Source organism: Callithrix jacchus, chromosome 14, assembly GCF_049354715.1.
Source record: "Callithrix jacchus isolate 240 chromosome 14, calJac240_pri, whole genome shotgun sequence".
NCBI classification, from domain to species: Eukaryota; Metazoa; Chordata; class Mammalia; order Primates; family Cebidae; genus Callithrix; species Callithrix jacchus.
The window spans coordinates 38,646,170-38,667,231 of NC_133515.1; the positions used below are offsets into that span (position 1 = coordinate 38,646,170).

Here is a 21,062-nt window from a genome sequence, read left to right on the forward strand (position 1 = left end):
CCGGGGCTTCAGTTCCCCCTGCCGGGCCCGCCCCCAGCCCCGCCCGAGCGGGGCTGTTTACACCCCACCGGCAGCGACTCGGAGCGGGGCCGGCGGCTGGGGCTGGACCTTTTCCCGCCACCAAGGGGGCCGCCCCGCCGCCCGGCGGCCGCTTGCAAGTCGACTCCCTGACCGCAGCGGCCTGGCCTCCATGCCAGGGAAGAGAAAGCTTCTTTGAGTGGGCCAGGAGGGCCGGGGAGGGGGAGGGGGCGCGGCAGTGGCCAGCTCCACGGGGAGGGAGGACCCAGAGGAGGCGAGGAGGGAGCTGGCCGGGAAGAATGGAGGGAGAAGGCGGAATGTGGGAGGGCTGAGGGAGATGTGGGAGGGACGATCGGAGGGGGGGGAGAGAGGGGGGTCCAGTCTTCCCTGGCCGAGCATTTTTTTGGGGGAAGTCCTAGGACTGATCTCGAGGACCAGCACTCTTCTCCCAGCCCTTAGGGTCCTGCTCGGCCAAGGTAGGGGGAGTCACGCTACCCGCGGAGGGAGCGGAATAGGGGATGGAGAGGATGTGGAGGGACCAGAGAAAACGAGTGGTGTGGGATAGAATCGAGGGGAAGCCACCCAACTGAGAGTCTGATTCTTGTCAAAGGGCAATGAGACAGAGTACAGAGAGGAGGCACTTACTGGAGGCGAGGGCTCTGGGTGTTTTGAACGGGGCAGCCAGGAGCGCCCTAAGGCAGGGGGCTCCTCCGGGAGGCCCTTCTCCTGGGTCCCCAAGCCAAAATGTCCCCAGAACAAAGCTGCCTTGTTGGATTGATTGTTTGGGTTGGGGGAAGCATATTGGCAGGGGCTTGCTGTAGAGGGGTTGTTCTCAGCCCTAGAGAGAGAAGGCCTTGGCTGAGGAGTCATAGCGCCTGGCCTCCGGTTGCCCGGTGACAGCGATGGTGGCGCTGGCAGAAGGCTTGGACAAGCCTACCCCATCCCCCGCCCAGCCTTGAGGCCTGGCCCTCCTGGGCCTCTTGACCCTTCAGGGCATCTGAGAGCCTGTGTACTGGAGAGGGTTGCAGCAGGTTCTCCAGAGGAGCTTCTGTGCCAGCCTTCCCTGCCTGAGAATCTGCTGGGGTAGGACACTGGGCTCCCATTCAGGGGATCCAAGGCCGCCTAGGGCCCCCTACGTGCCTCTCTGCACAATCAGTACAGCTGTCTGTCCTCTGTCTGGGTAAATGGGGTCATCTGGATCCCTCCCACGTCCGCCCCTTGGCTCTTGTCAGTCCCTCTCCTCCTCACCCGCAGTGTGCTTGGTTCCCCTATGCTGAGTGCTTGGTTCTTTCCCTACCACCTTCTACCCATTGTCTCTCTCCTCTGCATCTTTCTGTTTTTCTCTCTATCATTCCCACAGTCTCCCTTCCTCTCACATCCTGTCTGTCTGGGTCTTCCTCTCTACGTGTCTCTTGGTCAGTCTCTATCTCTATTCCTTGACCCTTCTCTGACTCTCTGCCTCTCATAGCTGTCTCTTATCTCTGGGTCTCTCAGGCTGTGTCTCTTTGACCTGTGCCTCTGCCCTTAATAATGTGTTTCTCTCCCTGTCTCTCTTGGTCCCTGGGGTCTCTCTTTCTCTCCTGCTGTCCCTCACTGTCTCTGGTCTTACTGGGTGTCTGTTTTCCCTTCATTACTTCTCTCTCTCTTTCCAACTCTGAGCCTCACTAAATCTCAGTTTCCCTCACACACTTTCTCTCTGGGGCACCCAGGCCTTCCCTGCCATGCGACCTGTCAGTGTCTGGCAGTGGAGCGCCCGGGGGCTGCTGCTGTGCCTGCTGTGCAGCTTGTGCTTGGGGTCTCCGTCCCCTTCCACGGACCCTGAGAAGAGGGCCGAGAGCCAGGGGCTGCGGTTCCGGCTGGCTGGCTTCCCCAGGAAGCCCTACGAGGGCCGTGTGGAGATACAGCGAGCTGGTGAATGGGGCACCATCTGCGATGATGACTTCACGCTTCAGGCTGCCCATGTCCTCTGCCGAGAGCTGGGCTTCACAGAGGCCACAGGCTGGACCCACAGTGCCAAATATGGCCCTGGAACAGGTGAGCAATGATCCAGGCATATCCTAGGTATTAAGTGTGACCAATGTACAGGGAGAGGGAACACCAGGATGGCACAGCCACAGGGACACAGGACACCAAAAACAGCCAGATTGAATAAACCTGTGGATGACAAACCAAGCAACAAGTTAATTCCCAGAGCTGTGTGACCTTAGGCTAGTCGGTGCTTTCTCTGAGCCTCAGAGGCCCTGTGGGCAAAATGACTGGATGATGTCTAAGTTCTTTTCTGCTGCAAAAGTACGATCCTACTAAGCCATACACAAAACAGCCCAGGTACAGGTGAGCCCTGTTCAACTAAAGTACAGTTGGTTTCATGGTATGCTAGCTAAGAGCAGGTAAATGATATCTGGATGGCCCAAAGTCACAAGGCGTCACAGACACTGCAGCTAACAAAATCAGGTTACAGGCCAGAGCTAAAACTAACAAGCTGGCACTGTCTAAGGACAAGTATAAAATCTAGGACAAGTATGAGTGTGGGTGGTGGGGACTTAAGAGCAGTTTCCTAGGTGAGGCCTAGGACTGCTCCCACGGTATAAACCCACAGTGGGATTGATGGACAGAAGTGGGGCAACCTGCAGCTGATCCCCCCACTTCCCACTGGCTAGACCACCTGTAAATTAAGTGTCATTTGTAAATGCTATGTTTTAAGAGGGACAGTAGAAAATGGAAATACATTCAGGAGAGCTGCCTTGATGTGAAAGATTCAGAAGCCAAGTTTCAAGGAGGAATTGCTGAAGAACCAGGGGATTGATATGGAAAAGGCTTGCATAGCAATGATGTAATAATCGTTTTCAAATATTCGAAGGACTGTCGTGTGGCTGAGGGATTTTTCTGGTTGGCACCAAAGGACTGAATCAGATGTAGTGGGGGAAAGTCATGAAGAGTCACAAGGACTTTGATGGTTACACAGTCTGGTGGGGCAGGAGCTAGGTGACTCCGCAGCAGCTGGGTAAGTTCTCTCGGGATGTGAATGAGAAGTCCTTGAACATTCTAGGACACATGACCTTTGAGGCTTCGCCCAATTCTAAGAGGAAGTCAGCGATACTCAACAGGGTTCAGGCTGGGCATGGTGGCTCAGGCCTATAATCCCAGCACTTTGGGAGGCCAAGTCAGGTGGATTACCTGAGATCAGGAGTTCGAGACCATCCTGGCCAACATGGTGAAATCCCGTCTCTACTAAAAATACAAAGATTAGCCGGGTGTGGTGGCACACGCCAGTAATCCCAGCTACTTGGGAGGCTGAGGCAGGAGAATTGCTTGAACCTGGGAGATGGATGTTGCAGTGAGCCGAGATCATGCCTGCACTTCAGCCTGGGCAGACCCCATTATAGAAAAAAGAAAAAGACAGAAAAGACAGGGTTCAGATAGAGAAAAGAGAAGAACAAGGAGGGGCTATATGACAGCGCAGACAGGGCAGGCACACAGGAGAATTCAAGGTTGAGATGGAAGGATCTTCGATGTCCAAGCCTCACAGATAGGTCAAACTCCTAAGCCCCCGTGTATTGGCTGTGTGTTCTTAGGCAAGTTACTTAGCTTCTCTCTTTTTTTTTTTTTTTTGAGACGGAGTTTCGCTCTTGTTACCCAGGCTGGAGTGCAATGGCGCGATCTCCGCTCACCGCAACTTCCGCTTCCTGGGTTCAGGCAATTCTCCTGCCTCAGCCTCCTGAGTAGCTGGGATTACAGGCATGTGCCACCATGCCCAGCTAATTTTTTGTAATTTTAGTAGAGAAGGGGTTTCACCATGTTGACCAGGATGGTCTCGATCTCTTGACCTCATGAGCCACCCGCCTCAGCCTCCCAAAGTGCTGGGATTACAGGCGTGAGCCACCGCGCCCGGCCTGTTACTTAGCTTCTCTAAACTCCAGCTCCTTCACATAAAAGGGTGTTTTGGCAGCTGTATTCTAAGAACGATCACATATGTCCACATCATGGCAGAGCACCTGGCACACAGTAGGTACCTGATTAATTGTAGCTATCATTGAATGGATAGAAACTGATCAGAACTTCAGGGTTGATTTTTGTTTTTTGTTTGTTTGTTTTTTTCACCCTATCAGGTTCTTGACTATCCCCAGATCACACCAATCTTCCATCAATCTTATGCCCCCTTGTTATTCCATGCCAGGGTCCCCTGTCCCTACTCCATCCCTTATCATACCAGAAAGAGGGGATCATCATGGCCAAGTGGGAGGCCTCAGCACTCACTCTTCCCAACATCCCCATTACCTCCCCATCCTCCCTCCCCAAGCCTCTCTGTCCCCTCCTCTCCCCTTCCACAGGCCGAATCTGGCTGGACAACCTGAGCTGCCGTGGGACTGAGCAGAGTGTTACTGAATGTGCCTCCCGGGGCTGGGGGAACAGTGACTGTACCCACGATGAGGACGCTGGGGTCATCTGCAAGGACCAGCGCCTCCCTGGCTTCTCGGACTCCAATGTCATTGAGGTCTGCAGTTCCTAGACATACACACACACCACCCAGGATGGCCAGAGAGGACTGTGGGGTGGTTAGGGGAGATATTAGAAGGCGGTTACTCCTGGGGGATCATTTGGATTGGTGGGAGGCTTGGAAAAGCAAATGATAGAGCTCCCAGATGCTGTAAAATCCAGCAGGGTTTTTAGCATTCACATTCAAGGGGCTAGACCTGGCATGAGCCTCTGTAGCTTCATCCCTAGTCACCCCTGGGGCACCTGGTGCTCTCCTTCTCAAATGTTCCTGCTCTCCTGGGACATCTCCCTTCTGACTTTCTCCTCCTTCAAAGCCATTTCCTTTCTGAAGTGCTCCCTCCTCCTCCAGGCACCAGGAGGTGCTCCTTCCTAGTGCTCTGAATCTGGAAGCCTAGCACATCATCGGCCTGCTGGCTGCAGGAGAGTCCACACGGTGGACTGCGACCAGCATGGTCTCTCTCTCAGCCCCACCTTGGGCCCATCCTGCCCCTGGGTTTACAGAAGGCACACCAAGCAGGCTTCCTTAAGGGTGGCAGGACACATGAAAGGTGCTGGGACTCTTTCCCGCTTGTGGCCCCATCCCCAGGTAGAGCATCACCTGCAAGTGGAGGAGGTGCGAATTCGACCTGCCGTTGGGTGGGGCAGACGACCCCTGCCAGTGACCGAGGGGCTGGTGGAAGTCAGGCTTCCTGACGGCTGGTCGCAAGTGTGCGACAAAGGCTGGAGTGCCCACAACAGCCACGTGGTCTGCGGGATGCTGGGCTTCCCCAGCGAAAAGAGAGTCAACACGGCCTTCTACAGGTGAGAGGCCCCGGCGCTGGGTGACCAGGCCGGGTTTGGGGTGCTCCCTGGGGAATGGCCCTGGGAGACATCTGAGCGAGTCCGGGGCACCGGGGGGACCCGGAGGTTGGGATGCGTGGGAAAATATGGAGGGCGTTGCAAAGCTGGAGAGTTGGGAAATCTTGTGGGACCACGAAGGGTGCCCGAAGGGAGTACTTGAAATGGGGACCAGTGAGACTCCCGCTCTCTCCAAAGCTGAGCCGGGGCGACGCCCGGGCGGGCTGGCGGATTACTCTGAGCGCGGCCTTGCGAGGCCACTCCCAGGCCCTGGGGCGATTCCAGCGTTGCTGCCCGCCCCTAGGAGGCTGCGTCTGGGTGTGTCCCGCGTCGGTTGGGCACGCAGGGACCGGAGACTGCGGCGCGTGGTGGTCAGGGATGGGCTGTCCGGGAGAGCAACTGTGAGCGTGCGAGCTCTCGGGACTCCTGGAAGTCCTGGAAGTTTCCCAGAATCTCCTTTGGCAAGGCCCAGCCTCTTTACCTGCGCTGGAGCCCTGGGGTTTACTCCAGCTTCCAGGGAAAGGGAAACGTTACCCTGGGGAACTGTCTGTGCTTAGCGTCTCCCTTTCCTGGATCATCTACTTTGTTCTTTTTGAGAAACTGCCATTGACAGCCAGACATTTATTTGGGAATTTTTACAACCTCTCTCTGTAATTTATTTAGCAAAGCCAAAAATTCTCCCTTTCTTCAGTGGTTCCTTAGATCAGTATTGCTGAAAGGCCTCTTGATGTCAGAATAGCTTTCTGCAGGCACACTGCTTCTGATAGGGACAACCACTGCAGAAATCCTCAACCCCGACTGAAGCCTACTCAGATTGCACTGTCTTCCCACTGCAGCAGCTTCCCGCTGCTTATACTGAACCTGTCATCACCTAAAACCAGTTCAGGTCTTCCCTGTGCTTCCTACTGATAGAGCAGCTTTTTCCAACCCAGGTATAGGTTGACATTTACCCTATTACATTTGTTTTGATACATAATTTAGAAACCATAAAAAAGTCTTGATGATCCCATGAGATTATCTTGAATCCTGATGTGACTTTCTGTCATCCCTCAGCCTCCTCTGGCTTCATTTAAATGATTAAAAGTTGTTGTGGAAATGTTTAAAACCAAAGTCTAACTCTTCTTGCAAAATGTGCCTCTAGATTTTCATCAAGCTTCTAATCATCAGCTGTAAAATATGTTCCTTCCACCAATTGAGAAGAAACAGAACAATTCAATGATGTAACCAACATTTCACCTTATCTATCTATATATTTCTTATCTGTAATGAAATCCTGGGAGATTTTGTCAGTCTTTGATAACATCCAGATACGCTATGTTTGCAGCTATTCTCCAGCCTTCCGACTTAGTAATCCTGTCAAAAAAGGACACCATAGTAGTTTGAGCCTGTTTTTACAGAAATCCTTTTAGGTCTCTAAGAATTGCCATATTTTTTCCTAAATGCTCACAAACTTCTATTTAATAATTTATTCTAGAATATTACTTAAGTGTAGATTGAAAAATTGAGGAATCCTTTTTCTCTTTTTTTTCTTTTGAAAGTCAGGATATTATCGTCTCCAGTCTTTTCCACACTTGCTCACACTTTCTTCGCGTTGGCTCTGAGGCTCATCTGAAATGTCTTTCAGTACTGAGGAGTGTACTTCATCTTGTCTGGTGTCTCAAACCAGTTTAAAACAACCATGTGCTGTGCCTCATTCATCCATCTTGGGGCTGCATTTCCTGCTCTGTGCTTACCTTCCCTGATTTAAACCCCAGGTTCTGAAAGATGTATAGAATTTAAATAGACGTTTCCAGTGAAGAGGATAGCATGAACAGAGGTATAGAGATTCATTCATCCAATATTTATTTACTGAGATCTTACCGTGTCCAGGTACTATTGTAGTCGCTAACCATGGCTCATGCCTGAAATCCCAGCACTCTGGGAGGCCAAGGTGGAAGGATTATTTGAGCCCAGGAATTCAAGACCAGCCTGGGCAACATAGTGAGACCCTATCTCTACAGATAATTTTTTAAAAATAAAATTGGCCGAGCATGGTAGTGCATGCCTGTGGTCCCAGCTATGAGGGAGGATTGCTTGAGTCCAGGAGGTCAAGGCTGCAGAGAGCCATGATCATGCCATTACACTGCACCCTGGGCGGCAGAGCAGGACCCTGTCTCAAACAATAAATTAAGTAAATAAATAAGTGGTCAAGGAAGGCCTCTTGGAGAAGGCATCATTTGAGAAAAGATTTAAAGGAGGTGAGGGCACAAGCTATGCAGACCTCTAGATAAAACATTTCCTGGAAGAGGGATCAAAAATGAAACTATTCTGGGGTACATGTGTGAGAGTGTGTATGTGTAGTGGGTTAGGGGAGAAGGCATTCTTGCCTTTCTCTTGGAGGCCACTGTGGCTAGAGCAGAGTGAAAAAGAAGGAAATAGTAGGAGATGCAGTGTAGGTGGTGACCCTAAAAGAATGAGGAGCCAGATGCTGTGGGCCATCTGGGAGAGGCTGGCTTTTGTTCTGTGGGAGATAAGGAATCACTGGAGGGTTTGGAGCAGAGGTGCGACATAGGGCTTCCTGGTTTTTTAAGTACTACTTTCACTGCTTTATTAGGAACAGACTGTGAAGGATGCAGTAGAGGCAGGAAATCAGGTGGCTAGTTAGGGGTTGTTGTCTTCTGAAAGCCACGTAGAAAGTGAAAGGTGATGGTGACCAGTGAAAGTGGTGAAAATGATCAGGTTTTGCCAATAGTTGAAGGCAGAGCAATAGGATTTGCTGATGGATTCAGTGTGATGTGAGAGAGAGGAATGAAGGCTCTTTCTAGGTTTTTGGCCTCACCTGATAAGGAAGACAATGGATGGCACATGTTTTGTGGGGAGACTAGCTTGGGGTGGAGGGAAGAAACTTGGTTTTAGACCTGTTAAATCTGAGAGTCTTTAAGACATTGAAATGGTAAGGCTAAGTTAGCCAGTTTAATATAGGACTCTGGAGTTCAAGTAAAACATATAAAGCCCTGAAACTGGACAACATCACCAAGGAGTGAATGTAAATGTAAAAGACACAGAGAGAGTGGCCAGAGACTAAACCTTGGGGAGAGTAAATATTTAAAAGCCGGAAGGTAAGATTAAATGCAAACAGTGAGGTGAGGTAGAAGAAAACCAGGGGAGTTTGGTGGCCTGGGAGCCAAGTAAAGTGCTTCAAAGAGGAGAGAGTGACCAGCTGAGTCAGTGCTTCCCAGACCTAAAAACATGAGGACTGAGAAACAAATGCTGGATTTAGCAACAGGGAAGTCACTGTTGGCCCCAGCGAAGATAATAATGAAAGGCGTATATTTGGAGGATAGTAAGTTAGTAAGAGTAGGTTTAAACTGAGAAATAGTGGAAGATCTGGATAAAGGGAGGCCAGAAAATGGACTGCTTTAGGTGCCAAATTGGAGAGTTTGACATTTGCCTTATAGAACAATTACAAATAAAGGTATTTGTATGGGACAAGAATAAAGCCAGTGTTTTGAAAGTTTGCCTGATGGTAATGGATGAGGAGAGGCGGGTCTCGATGCAGTAAGACCAGTTAGGAGATTTTTCTAAAACTGAAGCTTATCAGGAGTGTAACAACAAAGATGGAGGAAAATGAATAGATTTAGGATGACTGATAGAACACAGAGAATGAGAGAAGAGACACCTAAAATGATTCCAATGTTCCCTGAGGGAGGATGGTACCAGCAGCCATCTTGGGGCTTCAGGTTAACATGAACTAGCTTTAGAGATGGGCCATCCTTGGAAAGTTTGAGATGCAGGAATTGTCCCCAGGTATGCAAAGCCAAAATAATTTTTAGAGATCAGGAATATTTGTTGGACATATCGGAATCTCATACTTAGTCTGGGATAGGAAGCCTAGGGAAAGAGATACACTAAAGCACAGAGGCCATTCTTCATGGGGAAAGAAACTGCGGGAGCCCTGGGAGATTCTGTGATGGGAATATGACAGGTCAGGCCCAGCAGAGGGAGCCTTCTCACAGGTGATACAATTACAAAAAATAGGCAAGATCTTTGTAAACTACTCTCCCCTCCTTAGGGGAAAAAAAAATCTGCTGGCTTTTAGAGGTCAGTAAGATTTAGGAAATGAGAAAATCAAAATCCGCTTTATAAATCATTTTTCAGTTTATTTTGGTAGTTCTACCCTACATGTAAAAGTTGTAGGACTTTAGAACAAGAAAACAATGTACAGAGTGCTCGCTTTGGTGGCACATATACTAAAATGGGAACAATACAGAGAATTAGCATGGCCCCTGGGCAAGGATGGGCAAATTCGTGAAGCGTTCCATCTTTTTCAAATTAAAAAAAAAAAGAATACACAGATAATTGAACTATTTCCTGCTCTTTTACAGTTGAAATTGAGGCTCTAGGAGCTTCAGTGCTATTTAAGAAGTCACTCTTCTAATTCATTTCAGTTTGGCAGATGCTTATTGAACTCCTGTTTGCCAAGCACTGAGCAAGGTGCTGAGAACACAAAGGTGAATAAATGACGAGAGGTAATTAGGCAGCAGATTATAGGCCGTCATAAGGACCGAGGTCCTTATGATAAAAGGATTGGGAAGCCATTTAAGTTTGGTTTGGTTTTTTGTTGTAGTTTTGTTTTGTTTTTTAAGAGGCAATCTGGCTCTGTTGCCCAGGCTGGAGTGCAGTGGCACAATCTCTGCGCACTGCAACTTCTGCCTCCTCGGGTTCAAGTGATTCTTCTTCCTCAGCCTCCCAAGTGGCTGGAACCACAGGTACCCACCACCACACCCAGCTAGGTTTTGTATTTTTTGTAGAGAAGGGGTTTCACCATGTTGGCCAGGCTGGTCTTGAACTCCTGACCTCAAGTGATCCACCCACCTTGACCTCTCAAAAGTGCTGGGATTATAGGCATGAGCCACTGTGCCTGGCCATTGAAGTGTTTTAATGGGGAGGGCTGTGAGATGGCATAATCAGGTTTGTAACTCGAAAAGATCATTTTGAATCTATATTTCTTTTTGAGACAGAACCTTGCTCTGTCACCCAGGCTAGAGTGTAGTGGTGCGGTCTTGGATCACTGCAACCTCTGCCTCCCAGGTTCAAGCAATTCTCCTGCCTCAGTCTCCCAAGTAGCTACCACGTGCCACCATGCCCAGCTAATTTGCTAATGTTTTGTATTTTTAGTAGAGACAGGGTTTCTCCATGTTGCCCAGGCTTGTCTTAAACTCCTGACCTCAAGTGATCGGCCCACCTCGGCCTTCCAAAGTTCTGGGATTACGGCCATGAGCGACTGAGCCCAGCCTTTGACTCTTATTTCTGAGAATCGTCGGGAGAGGAGCAAGAGTGAACGAATTCGAGAGATGTTTAGGAAGTAAAATTGACAGGACTTGGTTATTGACTTTGGAATCCAAGAAAGGGAGAAGTCAGGATTGACCGCTAGGTTTCTGGAGTAAATTTTGCTGAGATAATTATCTGTATTTTTTTTTTTGGACCGACATGACATTTTAGATGACTTTCAAAACTAGGAACATCAAGAAAGCAATGAACTATACAAGATTATTAATACCCTAGGTATGAATTTCATAATATTAAATGGCCTGTGCTCCCCAGTCAAACCAACCTAATACCCTTGGATATTCAGCCTTGGTTCTTGGTCCTGGTCCAGCGGTATCAGGCCTGGACAATGCTGGAAGTCTTTCTCAAAGAGAACATCTAGAAAAAAAAAGACACAGTAGCCTCCCTAGACCTGATTCAGGCCAGTTCTCCCTCCTAGCCTGGTCAGTCTGGCAATCCTAACAATGTTCCCCTTAGCCCTCCACCAAAGTTTAACATTAATATCTGGACCCAGGAATCCTTTCTTGCCATCTGCTCTAGCTCATTTCTGAGGGTGCTGGCATAGAGACACCATCCTGAGTCCACGGCCTTCACTTCTGCTCACCCACCGGGTCATGTGCTGATGAGGCCAAGCAGCTATGAAAACTCGGGTCTCAGGAGTGTCTGATGTTATGATGTCCTGCCACCAGGAAGCCTTCTGACCACTAGAAGAGAAATCTTGCTCCTGGTCCTAGTTGCACCAGCCTTTTCCACTTGGTTCTACACTGATCTTGACTACTGTTGTCTTATCCTCACAGAAAGTTGAGGAAGCAAGCGGCCAAAGCCTCGGCCCGACGCCCCAAGCCCCTTGGAAGGTAATGGGGCAAGAGCCCCGGGACCTCCTGCTCACCTTGCAGCCCCAGGAGGTGGATGGATGGATAGCAGCCTATCCATGTCCATCCCAGAACCCAAACTGATGGATTAGGAATGTGAGCAAAATGGCTGTTCCTGTGGGGAGGTGAAGGAAGCAGGCATGGGGATGGGCAACCTTTGATCTTAGGGAACACAAGGCAGAAGTAATGTAGGAGTGGCTGAGAAGCCTCCCATCTTTACACGTTCCCCAAATAGCTTGAACTTCAGCCTCAGCCACCTTCATTCTTCTTCCTTCCTGTCCCCCATCACCTCCCTTAGTTCACCCACATTCCCATTCTCTCCCCTCCACCTTTCCTCTTCCCTCCTCCCTTTCCTGACTCCCCCCCCTGGATTGATATCACTAGATTTCCCACCACGGTTGCTGAATCCAGAGAGCAGCATGAGTTCCTGAGATGCAGTTCAATGGTGTTCGGCAGACAGTGGATGCGGAAAATCTGGCCGTCCCTCACTTTTCCCATCCCCATGCTGCGCATGAAGGATCCTTCCCAGAAACAGAAAAATAACCCTCTACCTTTCCTGGGCCACATATGTAACCTCTACCTCCACCAACTTCCTTCTCCTTTTTGCAGACCAGTCACCAAGCTTAAAGTCAAACCCAAACCCCGAGGGGGCAGGGGGCCAAGCAAAAGGTAAATAAAATTCAGGTTGGGTGGAAAGGAGAGCATGGAGTTACTGGGCTGTGGTCAGGGAGGGGGGGTCCAGGAGGCCCGTGTGGCTGAAAGAGCTGACCAAGAGGAGTAGCAGCAGCAGCTCTTAGAAATCACCTTCCAGGGCATTTACCAAAGTATTCCGTAAGACTGGCCCTTCCTTACCTTGGTCTCTGAGGAGTGATGCTTGTCCTAGGTTTGTCGTTTTTCACTCACTGACTACCTCATTCCACATGCTTACTTATCTTCCCCTGGTGAGTTTCAGGAGGCAACCTGGTGCTTTTCTCTTTCAGACGCCATACTTGCTTCTCCTGTAAGAGGTTACATTTGCCTAAAGGATCAGTGTTCCCAAATCAAATACTTTATTTGATTAATTATCAAAAATAAGTGCCACCAGCTTACCCAAGATGGAGTGAAACTCAGGGTCCCCATTGGAGCCTTTACCAGGAATGCAGTCTGATTGACAGCCCCTGCCTCCCTGATTCATTTTCCACAGTTAGACTCCCAGTTCCCTCATTTTGCTCCTGGGCTCCTTCAGAACTCACAGAAGTAGGAAGCTTCCAACCCCTGTGATTACATCTAACTTGTCTTCAAAAGGCAGTTTGCATATTAAAAATCTCCATGATAACTTCAACAGGGACTGAAGTATCGAGAATTCATCCCTTTCTCCCTCCTGTCCTCAACAAGTACTAGTCTCACCCGGTGGTCTCCTGATAGACCTCATTCCCCAGCTTCTCGCTCTGGTGGTTTCAAAGGATCTCAGGAATTTGGGGATGTTCTTGTAGTGCCCTGTTGACTTAGGATCATCTTTGCCCAACATGGCCATACTCCAGCCTTCCCCGACCCCCACATTAAAGTACACACTGCCATTTTTATTTTGTTCATTGTAGACAAAGGGCATGAAGATGTTTAGAAGATAGATGTCTTCTTCCTGTAATGGCCTTGTTGACTTTCACTTTCAGCCAAACAAGACTCTGTGAGAATGTCTGATCTCTTAGATCTTCAGGATCCATTTATCCTGAGCTTCCAAAGGTATTCTGTAAACTCTCCAGGCTTCCTTTGTTTTGTTTATAAATGTTTTCTCCTTCTGTGTCTTCCTAGCCAATGGCTTCAAGTCATCATATTCCATCTTTCCTCTGACATCAAGTGATAGGGCCCAGTACTGCAATAATGCATGACCACATCAGCCTCACCGCCAGTTCCGCCAACGCCAGAGCTCATCTTCCCTTCCTCTGCAGGCTTGACCCAGCTGTTCTGGGCAAAGTGTACTTCTGTCCTGCACGTGCCTCATTGCAGTTTCTCATTCCACTGGTGTCGACAAACAAGTCCCTTCATTCTCTCAAACATCTCGCCAGCATTTCCAAGCTTTAGCATCTATAGTTCAGTCCCATTATCCTATTCAGATGGCTTTAGGACACTGTTATGTTGAAATTGCAGAAGCATGGACAACCTTTTTAAAGACCTACACAGCTCAGGTCCTGAGATGTCTTTGCCATTTTGTTGTTCACATCCACCTTCTTTCTCTGGCCATGTATTCCCTCAAACTTGGACCTGTCCTGCGTTTATACATCTTCATTCTTGCATATGCCAGTCCCAGTTTTCCTGTGTCTACCTGCTGGTCTGTCCTTGCTGTACCTGCCCCTCCAATCTGTCCTGCAGAGTCTATGGCCTCTGTGGAGCCATGTAGATGGGAGACTTTCTCAGTCCTTTGCATCCTGACTCATTCAATTATTCTGGTCTCAGCATCACACAAGGACTTGCTTGCCTTCGCTTTTCAGGGTTCCTGTTTGTGTCAGCCACTCCCTCCTGACCATTTCTTCCAACTGAAAAGTCCTGGTTTCCCATTCCCTGAAGCCTTAGCCTCAGCCTCCTTTAGGACCAGCAGCCTGGAACCAAGTCGAGACTAGCCATCCTTCCCTTAGGGTTGTTCTGCTGTAGGAGGTCCCCAAGGATGCTCCTGTCCGGGTAGTTGAGGCTCCCTCAGCCTGGAAACTCAGCAATCCCTTTGTCTCTGCCGAGGGAAACACAGAAGAGGGAAGAAGAAGGGATAAAGGGTCACAAAAGGGTTGGGGGCATGGTAGAGGCATGAAGTGGGAGGAGGGTTGTGGGACCAAGAGGCAGGAGCATTGTTTTACCCTACTGCAACTGACTCCTGTCCTCCTAGGCTGCTGGCCCAGCGGCAGCAACACTCCTTTGGTCTGCATGGGGTGGCGTGCATGGGCACGGAAGCCCACCTCTCCCTCTGTTCCCTGGAGTTCTATCGTGCCAATGACACCACCAGGTGCCCTGGGGGGGGCCCTGCGGTGGTGAGCTGTGTGCCAGGCCCTCTCTACGCAGCGTCCAGTGGCCAGAAGAAGCAACAACATTTGAAGCCTCAGGGGGAGGTGTGTGAGACAGTGACTATGACCTTTCCCACCCCAGGTGGAGAACCCCTAGCCTGGCAACCCCTGACTAAGCACAGCCCTGACCTTTGAGGAGAGGAGCCTTCCAGGGGGTGGGCCACAGACCTGATACCACCCACTCCCTCCCACCAAAGTCTCACTCATCTCCCAAGTCTGCTTAGCCTCTCCATGCAGATGTTGCTACTCACCTCTGTGGGGCACTTCTCTCTTCTATAGGGCCGTGTCCGTCTAAAAGGTGGGGCCCACCCTGGAGAGGGCCGGGTGGAAGTCCTAAAGGCCAGCACATGGGGCACAGTCTGTGACCGCAAGTGGGACCTGCATGCAGCCAGCGTGGTGTGTCGGGAACTGGGCTTCGGGAGTGCTCGAGAAGCTCTGAGTGGCGCTCGCATGGGGCAGGGTGAGGCAGCATGGAGGTGGGAGGGAGAGGGAAGGAGGTACACACTCCTGGGGGACACATTCCTTGGGAAGGTTAGGTGTCCCCTGAGCAGACATATATGCTTAGTTACAACTTCCTGATCTTTGCCATCTGGCCCTAGGCATGGGTGCTATCCACCTGAGTGAAGTGCGCTGCTCTGGACAGGAGCTCTCCCTCTGGAAGTGCCCCCACAAGAACATCACAGCTGAGGACTGTTCACATAGCCAGGATGCCGGGGTCCGGTGCAACCTACCTTACACTGGGGTGGAGACCAGGGTCAGTCATACTCTCCACCTTGGCTGAGGTGTCTCTTTAATCCTATCCAGTCCTGGCCTCCAATCTGCAGTCTGATGGCCCCCAGCCCATTGCCCCAGGCCCCTGCCATCCTGCAGCTCCCACCTGACCCATCACTTGCTAGTCCATTATGCACCTCTAAGTCATGCTTCAGCCACATCTATGCTATCGACTCCCACCACCTCACCCAAAGCTTCCTCCAGTGCTTCCATTCTGTGTCACTACAGATCCGACTCAGTGGGGGCCGCAGCCAACATGAGGGGCGAGTCGAGGTGCAAATAGGGGGACCTGGGTCCCTTCGCTGGGGCCTCATCTGCGGGGATGACTGGGGGACCCTGGAGGCCATGGTGGCCTGTAGGCAACTGGGTCTAGGCTACGCCAACCACGGTCTGCAGGTAAGTGTGAAGGAGAGGGAGCCAAGGCTGTTGTCTCAAGCCTGTGTTTTGGGCTGAGGACTGAGGAAGGAGTCCCTTGGCCCAAGATGCTGGATCCTGGGCCTTATAGAAACATCTGCATATGTCCCCAGGAGACCTGGTACTGGGACTCTGGGAATATAACAGAAGTGGTGATGAGTGGAGTACGCTGCACAGGGACTGAGCTGTCCCTGGACCAGTGTGCCCATCATGGCACCCACCTCGCCTGCAAGAGGACAGGGACCCGCTTCACTGCTGGAGTCATCTGTTCTGAGAGTGAGTGAAGGAGGGGATGATGCAAGCCAGGGAAGGGAGGCTCTGACCACCCCTTTGCAGGGAAAGAGAGGGCTGTAATCTGGAGGGGCAATCCTTTCCCATAGAAAACCAGTCTCACACACTAGGGAGGATGGAAGCACCCCACTCTGTGAAGTTAGCAGTGACTTCTACCACCCCCTTCCTTTCTTGGTGCAGCTGCATCAGATCTGCTGCTGCACTCAGCACTGGTGCAGGAGACTGCCTACATTGAAGACCGGCCCCTGCATATGTTGTACTGTGCTGCAGAAGAGAACTGCCTGGCCAGCTCAGCCCGCTCAGCCAACTGGCCCTATGGTCACCGGCGTCTACTCCGATTCTCCTCCCAGATCCACAATCTGGGACGAGCTGACTTTAGGCCCAAGGCTGGGCGCCATTCCTGGGTGTGGCACGAGTGCCATGGGTAAGAGGTTAGGGAGTCAAATAGAAGGGCAAGGCCACAGGGGATGGTACAAACCTTCTGGGGGCAGAGAAGGAAACAGAAGTTCCCTTGTCCCCACAGGCATTACCACAGCATGGACATCTTCACTCACTACGACATCCTCACCGCAAATGGCACCAAGGTGGCTGAGGGCCACAAAGCTAGTTTCTGCCTGGAAGACACTGAGTGTCAGGAGGGTGAGTAGGGGCCTGAAGTGGACTACATGGTGTCCATTGCATAGCCTTTCCTTAGACTGACACATGCTAATCCCTCCAGATGTCTCCAAGAGGTATGAGTGTGCCAACTTTGGAGAGCAAGGCATCACCGTGGGTTGCTGGGATCTCTACCGGCATGACATTGACTGTCAATGGATTGACATCACAGATGTGAAGCCAGGAAACTACATTCTCCAGGTACCTGGAGTCTGGGGCTTCCAGATGGATTAGTGGGAGAAGTGTTAAAGTCACTTTTGGATTTGAGGATTGTCACTGGGTTAAGTGACCTTTCTCTCGCTTACAGGTAGTCATCAACCCAAATTTTGAAGTAGCAGAGAGTGACTTCACCAACAATGCAATGAAATGTAACTGCAAATATGATGGACATCGTATCTGGGTGCACAACTGCCACATCGGTATTTGATGGGAAGAGCAACCCAGGAAGATTAGGGGATGGGAGGGAGAAACGTTCATTCTCTTTTTATGTAACTTGTTTCTGTATCTTTCCACCCTCCTCTGGAGCTCTCAGTCCCTCTACTTCTACCTACCCTTCCCCACAGTGGGTCTCTCTGCCTCCCTCTGTGCAGGGCACCTCCCAAATTGCCTGTCCAATCTGCAGGTGATGCCTTCAGTGAAGAGGCCAACAGGAGGTTTGAGCGCTACCCTGGCCAGACCAGCAACCAGATTATCTAAGTGCTACCACCCTCTGCAAACCACCACTGGCCCTTAATGGCAGGGGTCTGAGGCTGCCATTACCTCAGGAGCTTACCAAGGAACCCATGTCAGCAACCGCACTCATTGGACCATGCACTATGGATGTGGAACTGTCAAGCAGAAGTTATCACCCTCCTTCAGAGGCCAGCTGTCAGTATCTGTGGCCAAGCATGGGGAATCTTTGCTCCCAGGCCCAGCGCCGAGCAGAGCACACCACACCAGAAAGAGCACCACCTGACTAACTGCCCACAACAAAAGATGGCAACAGCTCATTGTCTTGAATAGGAAGGTCAGGTTGGTCAGCTCCAGTATCTCCCCTAAGTTTAGGAGGATACAGCTTTACCTCTAGCCTTTTGGTGGGGGAAAAGATCCAGCCCTCCCACCTCATTTTTGACTATAATATGTTGCTAGGTATAATTTTATTTTATATAAAAAGTGTTTCTGTGATTCTTCAGAGCCCAGGAATCAGTGCTGGTGGTTAGAGGGACCTGCCCCCACTGGTTCATTTAACCCTCTGTCCCGGCACCCTCAGAGCCTCAGCCAGGAAGGCAGGAAGAAATCAGAGTAGGAGCCTCATACTCTTGCTGATCTGTTCATTCTGTGATCTCAGGGGTCACATATAAGGTCAGTGTTTCTCGTCCCCGCCGGATCCGCAATGCCATCTTGGGTTGGGTTCTAACAGCTTCATAAATATCTTCAGCACTACGTGCCACCTTGTCCCCAATAGCCAAAATCACATCACCAGGCCGCAGGCCAGCCCTACAGAGAAAAACAGACAGAGAGAAAGGAAGGAATAGAAAGCCCAGTTCAAGGACACATGCACACCTCGCCCATCCCCATCTCACACTGAAGCCTCTCCCTCACCGGTGTGCAGGGGAGCCCAGGATGACTTTATGGATGAGTACACCATACCGAACATCGGGAAACCTTGGATCTCGAAGCTGTAGTTCAGCAAGGATGCTGAAAGTACACAGATCACCCTATTAGCCAAACCTAGGCATTCTCCCCATCCTGAGTTCACCTCAACTCTCTCATCGACACATTGACAAAGGTATGCACTAGGTACCTAGTGACAGGACATGCACTAGGTACTACAAAATACAATGGCCACTCACTTTCTGTCTTCTAGCAGTTAAGAGCAACATGTACATAAAAGATGTACACCACATGAGGGCACCAAATGACAAACAGTGTTAATAGCACTAATGTCACTCTAAATGCTAAGAGAAGCTTTAAGGAGAAAGAAACTGAGCCTAAAAGGATGGATGTGATATTAACCATATAAAACAAGAACAGCATAAATAAAACAGCATGGGAGAAGGAAATCAAGTTGGCTGAGTATACATATAAGAAGGTATAACAGCCAGGTCTAGAAAGTTGATTTACAGACAGATGGAAAATGGCCCTTAAATGCCAAGTTAATGGATTGAAGGCTTGAAATCAAAGCAGTAACAGGATGAAATCAATCTGGTGACAGGTGTGCAAAGTGGAGTGGGATAAGAAAGTCAAGATGATGAAGGGGGACAGCTCTTGTGATTGTTCCAAGTGTGATGCAGCTCATTTTAGATAACGAGAGAAATGAGAATAAAGCTCAACAGAGGTACCAGAGGCCCACCTCTGATTACACTGGTTACATTACATGTCACTATCCCTAAAGCTCATACCTGGGAGTCAGGGTCAGCATCATCACCCCAATATAGCAGTGTCGGGACCCATTGATTCCACACGAGGAATCTGTGACAGAGGGACAAATGAGTCCCACCCAGCGACATCCTTCCCCTACCCTCCTCTCCCAGTAGACCACCCTCCAGCAAGTCCCAATGAATGCCCCTCACCTATTTCCCACCCACCATTTTAAAGGAACCCATTTCCCCATAAGCCAGGCTCACTTTCCTGTTCCCCACGACGCAGAAATTCTCGAAGGCGATCAGAAGGGATAGCAAAGGAGATTCCAGCTGTGACCTTCATGGTGTTCACTCCAATCACTTCTCCATCCTGCAGGGACACAGCCCCCTGTTCCCTAGCCCAAACAGATAGTAGGGGATGGGGGCACCTGAACAAAAGTAGCATCAAGTGTTGGGGAAATCTGGTTGGATGTTGAGAGATAGCCAATAAAGAACTGCTCAGAAACTTGACCAAACATCTTTGAATTAGGGAAAAACCACCCTTCCCACACTGACCTGGGGCAGGGATTCTTGGAAGGAAGGATGTCCCACTCACCAGGTTAACCAGGGGACCTCCAGAGTTTCCAAACTGCAGAACAAGGACAAAACATGAAAGAGATCTGGGGATTCTAAGTCTGGGGGCATACCAGGATGTAGGTGCTTTCTCCAAATTCTCTTCTTTCTCAGCCCATGAATGAGTGGCCACATTTTTGCAGCCTAAGGTCTGTATACAGTGTCATCCAACATGTATCAGTTGGTGCTTGTACCACAAAGCCTCTTCCCCCTCCCCCATCATTTGTCATTTCTTTCCTGTCAGGACGCACATCAATAGCTGCATCAGTCTGAATGTATTCCACATTGGTTTGGGGGAGTCCCAGGTCTCTGGCTGGACGCTGAGCAGAGCTAACAATGCCGGATGTGATCGTGTTCTGCAGTGCAAACGGACTTCCCATGGCAACAACAAACTCCCCTTGCCGGACCTCAGATGAGCATCCAAGAGGCAACGTGGGGAGAGGATCCTAAGGGAGAATGGGTATAAGAGACCTGTCATCTGGAGATGCAAGCAAATAAGCGGCTCCAACCAGAACTGGCCTACCCCAGCCCCTACCTTAGTCTGAATCCTCAGAGTTGCGATGTCTGCCACAGGATCCACAGCTGTGACGATGGCCTCATACGTGTCGCCGCTAAGCAGTCTCACACGGACTTTGCGCCGATCAGCCACCACATGGGCGTTGGTGACAATGAGCCCATCGGCAGCCACCACGAATCCTGAGCCGTTTGAGATAGGGATTTCGCGGCCCGAGAAAGGGTGCCTGGAATGGAGGGAAAGCACGGGTAAGAGGAGGCTCTGACCCCTCCTACCCGCCCGCCCTCCGGCCCGTGGCTTCACAGCCTCCGGGTCTACCCCTACCATTACCGGTCCAGGATCTCGATATAGACAACGGCAGGTGCTGTCTTCTCCACCACATCTGCAATGAAGTTGTACTGACTCCGGGGAGAGGTGGGAGGCGGGCCAGAGACTTCGGCGAGGACGGCCGGAGGACCCCGACCCCCGCCCCACAACAACAACAGCACTGCCCCGCCGGCGCCCAGCGCCACCGCCAGCCACGCGCGCGAACGGCTTCCAGAGTTCCCAGAGGCCTCCTGGGTCCTGATATCTGGGGTCCCCTCAGTCAGTTGTTCCCGGGGACCCGGGGTCCCAGACGTCAGACGTACTCGGGGTTCAGGGACCCCAACAGACAACCGGGCCCGGAGACTGGGGGTCCCATAAGTCACTCGGGCCCGGGGGTCAGAAGTTCCTGACGTCAGCAGAGCCCGGAGGTCAGGGGTCAACAGGGGTCTCTTCCCCCAGCGAAAACCCCCCAAAGCCCGCCATGCCCGGAGGATCCAGCCTGCACCCCGCCCCGCCCTCAGCGCAGCCATCAGCTCCGCCTCGGCTGCCTCCTCGCCCGCCCTACTCAGAGGCGGCACCCAGGACGCGAGCAAGCGGACAGTAG

The 21,062-nt window shown here is 50.8% G+C and overlaps 2 protein-coding genes and 1 non-coding gene across 14 annotated transcripts; 2 read left to right on the forward strand and 1 right to left on the reverse strand.

Annotated features, from left to right (window-relative positions):
- The first annotated feature begins 423 nt into the window (after positions 1-423).
- LOXL3 (lysyl oxidase like 3) lies at positions 424-19,007 on the forward strand. Of its 7 annotated transcripts, XM_078349023.1 has the most exons (17): positions 424-494; positions 1,728-2,052; positions 4,347-4,510; positions 5,099-5,313; positions 11,454-11,510; positions 12,138-12,197; positions 13,178-13,247; positions 14,380-14,599; positions 14,834-15,014; positions 15,154-15,308; positions 15,554-15,721; positions 15,853-16,015; positions 16,211-16,454; positions 16,554-16,669; positions 16,749-16,885; positions 16,992-17,103; positions 17,307-19,007. In XM_078349023.1, exons 7-17 carry the CDS (start codon positions 13,198-13,200, stop codon positions 17,378-17,380), a joined length of 1,620 nt encoding a protein of 539 aa, XP_078205149.1. In that variant the 5' UTR covers positions 424-494; positions 1,728-2,052; positions 4,347-4,510; positions 5,099-5,313; positions 11,454-11,510; positions 12,138-12,197; positions 13,178-13,197; the 3' UTR covers positions 17,381-19,007. The 7 variants fall into 7 exon arrangements, with proteins under 7 accessions (XP_078205149.1, XP_078205150.1, XP_035128045.2 ...); XM_078349024.1 differs by lacking the exons at positions 11,454-11,510; positions 12,138-12,197; positions 13,178-13,247 and adding an exon at positions 2,876-3,019; XM_035272154.3 differs by lacking the exons at positions 11,454-11,510; positions 12,138-12,197; positions 13,178-13,247 and having other exon boundaries at positions 1,678-2,052.
- Positions 9,555-9,656, forward strand: LOC118147538 (U6 spliceosomal RNA). Its single transcript, XR_004733991.1, has one exon. It is a non-coding gene; the product is annotated as a U6 spliceosomal RNA (small nuclear RNA).
- Positions 17,804-20,995, reverse strand: HTRA2 (HtrA serine peptidase 2). Of its 6 annotated transcripts, none has more exons than XR_004733479.3 (8): positions 20,483-20,995; positions 20,174-20,378; positions 19,890-20,084; positions 19,622-19,654; positions 19,295-19,414; positions 19,066-19,135; positions 18,266-18,361; positions 17,804-18,160 (listed from the first exon to the last, which is right to left on the reverse strand). XR_004733479.3 is itself a non-coding variant. In XM_035272162.3 (8 exons), the coding sequence occupies exons 1-8, from the start codon at positions 20,986-20,988 to the stop codon at positions 17,995-17,997; spliced, it is 1,377 nt and encodes a 458-aa protein (XP_035128053.2). In that variant the 5' UTR covers positions 20,989-20,995; the 3' UTR covers positions 17,804-17,994. The 6 variants fall into 6 exon arrangements, 5 of the variants coding, with proteins under 5 accessions (XP_035128053.2, XP_035128052.2, XP_035128055.2 ...); XM_035272162.3 differs by having other exon boundaries at positions 19,291-19,396; XM_035272161.3 differs by having other exon boundaries at positions 19,291-19,414.
- Positions 20,996-21,062: the final 67 nt, after the last annotated feature.

What these genes read in the sequence shown, in the direction of transcription:
- LOXL3 (XM_035272154.3), top strand. Translation starts at nt 1,740, where the DNA reads ATGCGACCTGTCAGTGTCTGGCAGTGGAGCGCCCGGGGGCTGCTGCTG. An exon ending in ACACTGGGGTGGAGACCAGG is followed by an intron (nt 15,309 to 15,553) that starts GTCAGTCATACT and finishes GTGTCACTACAG; the next exon opens with ATCCGACTCAGTGGGGGCCG. An exon ending in TGGAGTCATCTGTTCTGAGA is followed by an intron (nt 16,016 to 16,210) that starts GTGAGTGAAGGA and finishes TTCTTGGTGCAG; the next exon opens with CTGCATCAGATCTGCTGCTG.
- HTRA2 (XM_035272161.3), bottom strand. Translation starts at nt 20,988, where the DNA reads ATGGCTGCGCTGAGGGCGGGGCGGGGTGCAGGCTGGATCCTCCGGGCA. An exon ending in CTCTGAGGATTCAGACTAAG is followed by an intron (nt 20,085 to 20,173) that starts GTAGGGGCTGGG and finishes ATTCTCCCTTAG; the next exon opens with GATCCTCTCCCCACGTTGCC. An exon ending in CTGGGCTCCCCTGCACACCG is followed by an intron (nt 18,161 to 18,265) that starts GTGAGGGAGAGG and finishes TTTTCTCTGTAG; the next exon opens with GGCTGGCCTGCGGCCTGGTG.